The sequence below is a fragment of the Cryptomeria japonica genome, chromosome 8 (assembly GCF_030272615.1).
Source record: "Cryptomeria japonica chromosome 8, Sugi_1.0, whole genome shotgun sequence".
Taxonomy (NCBI): Eukaryota; Viridiplantae; Streptophyta; class Pinopsida; order Cupressales; family Cupressaceae; genus Cryptomeria; species Cryptomeria japonica.
Genome location: NC_081412.1, coordinates 260,913,936 through 260,915,399, shown reverse-complemented (window position 1 = coordinate 260,915,399; position 1,464 = coordinate 260,913,936). Strand labels below are relative to the sequence as shown.

Here is a 1,464-nt window from a genome sequence, read left to right as displayed (position 1 = left end):
GGAGCAAAAACGATCCCATCTCATTATCAATTTAGGCATTGTTACTATAGGCATATCATCTAAGCGTTATTGTTATAGGTAATTGCATTAGCTTAATTTGATCATTTTCTAGCATAATTGTTGAATCATGTAGCTTAATCAATCTCTTTTCTAGCTTAATTGCATCATCATCATAGCTTAATCATGCATACCATTAGCTTAATTAGTCTCTTGGACCAATCTTGCGTAATCAATCTCATCTTTGCATATCATTATCATTTCAAATCCTCCATCTAGGTGTAGTCAAGTCACTGAGATTTCTTATTCAGATCTGAGAGCAAATCCATACTCGCATCTCTTAAAAGGCGATAGGTCGCTGTCATGGTTCATCTTTGTTTTCTTATTATTTGTTAACCATACTTGTAATGATCTATTGAGTGTTTGTGTTGCAGCTACAAGTATCACACTTCACAGGCACGACATAATGAATTTTCAATAACAAAAAAATATAAAAATTAAATTTGTGTTTGACATTGCACTCAAAAAATTGAAGGTAATGTTTTTGACAAACTTTATATACGTGAGACATTTATTATGGAATGTCGTGACTTATGAAATGAATTAATTGAAGTAGATATAATTTAATATTTATTGAATGCTTAGTACAAGATTTAATTAATTTTAAAGTTTAATAAAAATTCATTATTTTCATTGTCGTGCATTGTACAATTGTCTTGCTAAACAGAAAATAGGGATCCATCTCAGAGTATAATAAAAAACAAGTGATAATTGTGCAAGCAGTCACCTGGAGAGAACAACTATTTTTGTGTCTTTGGAAGCATAAATACAAAATAAGGAAGTGCCAAGATTACAACAGAGTTGAAAGATCATCATAACGAAGGTCCGTAGGATACGTTATCTGCATACTGCCAGGATCAAACTCTGCTTCTCTGCTAACCCTAATCTTAACAATGCCAAGGGTGTTTGAGCTGCCCACTTGGAGAAGAGAAAGCAGACCGTTTAACTCCTTAACAAAAATAATGCTAAGTGAAAGCTCAAGGGCTGAGCCACCCATAATGTCGTGATCAACAAGTTTACGATATGTATTGTGCAATTGCTTCCCACAAAACATCAATTTTTGAAGAACACAAGGGATGCCTTCCATATCTTCAATTTTCTCCATCACATCCTTCACACTATCACAACTGCCTAACCCAAGTGTAATGACTTTTCCAACGGCAAACTTTCTGAAAAATCTCCTCATAATACTGAGTTTTGTCCTGCTCAATAAAATTATGCACCCTCAGTATTAACCTTTCGTTTGGGACAAACCTCACAATGATTTGTGTGTCCATGAATGGTTGTGTTTTCTGAAATGTTATCTGCGCAATAATTAGAATAAAAGTTATATTGTAGATCTAATAAATCACATAAGAATGAAGATTAACAAATAATGATATCAATCTTAATTTCTCGCTCGGTATG

The 1,464-nt window shown here is 33.4% G+C and overlaps 1 protein-coding gene across 1 annotated transcript; it reads right to left on the bottom strand.

Annotated features, from left to right (window-relative positions):
* Window positions 1-847: 847 nt before the first annotated feature.
* LOC131066485 (ubiquitin-like) lies at window positions 848-1,243 on the bottom strand. Its single transcript, XM_058001256.2, has one exon. It carries the CDS (start codon window positions 1,241-1,243, stop codon window positions 848-850), a length of 396 nt encoding a protein of 131 aa, XP_057857239.1.
* Window positions 1,244-1,464: the final 221 nt, after the last annotated feature.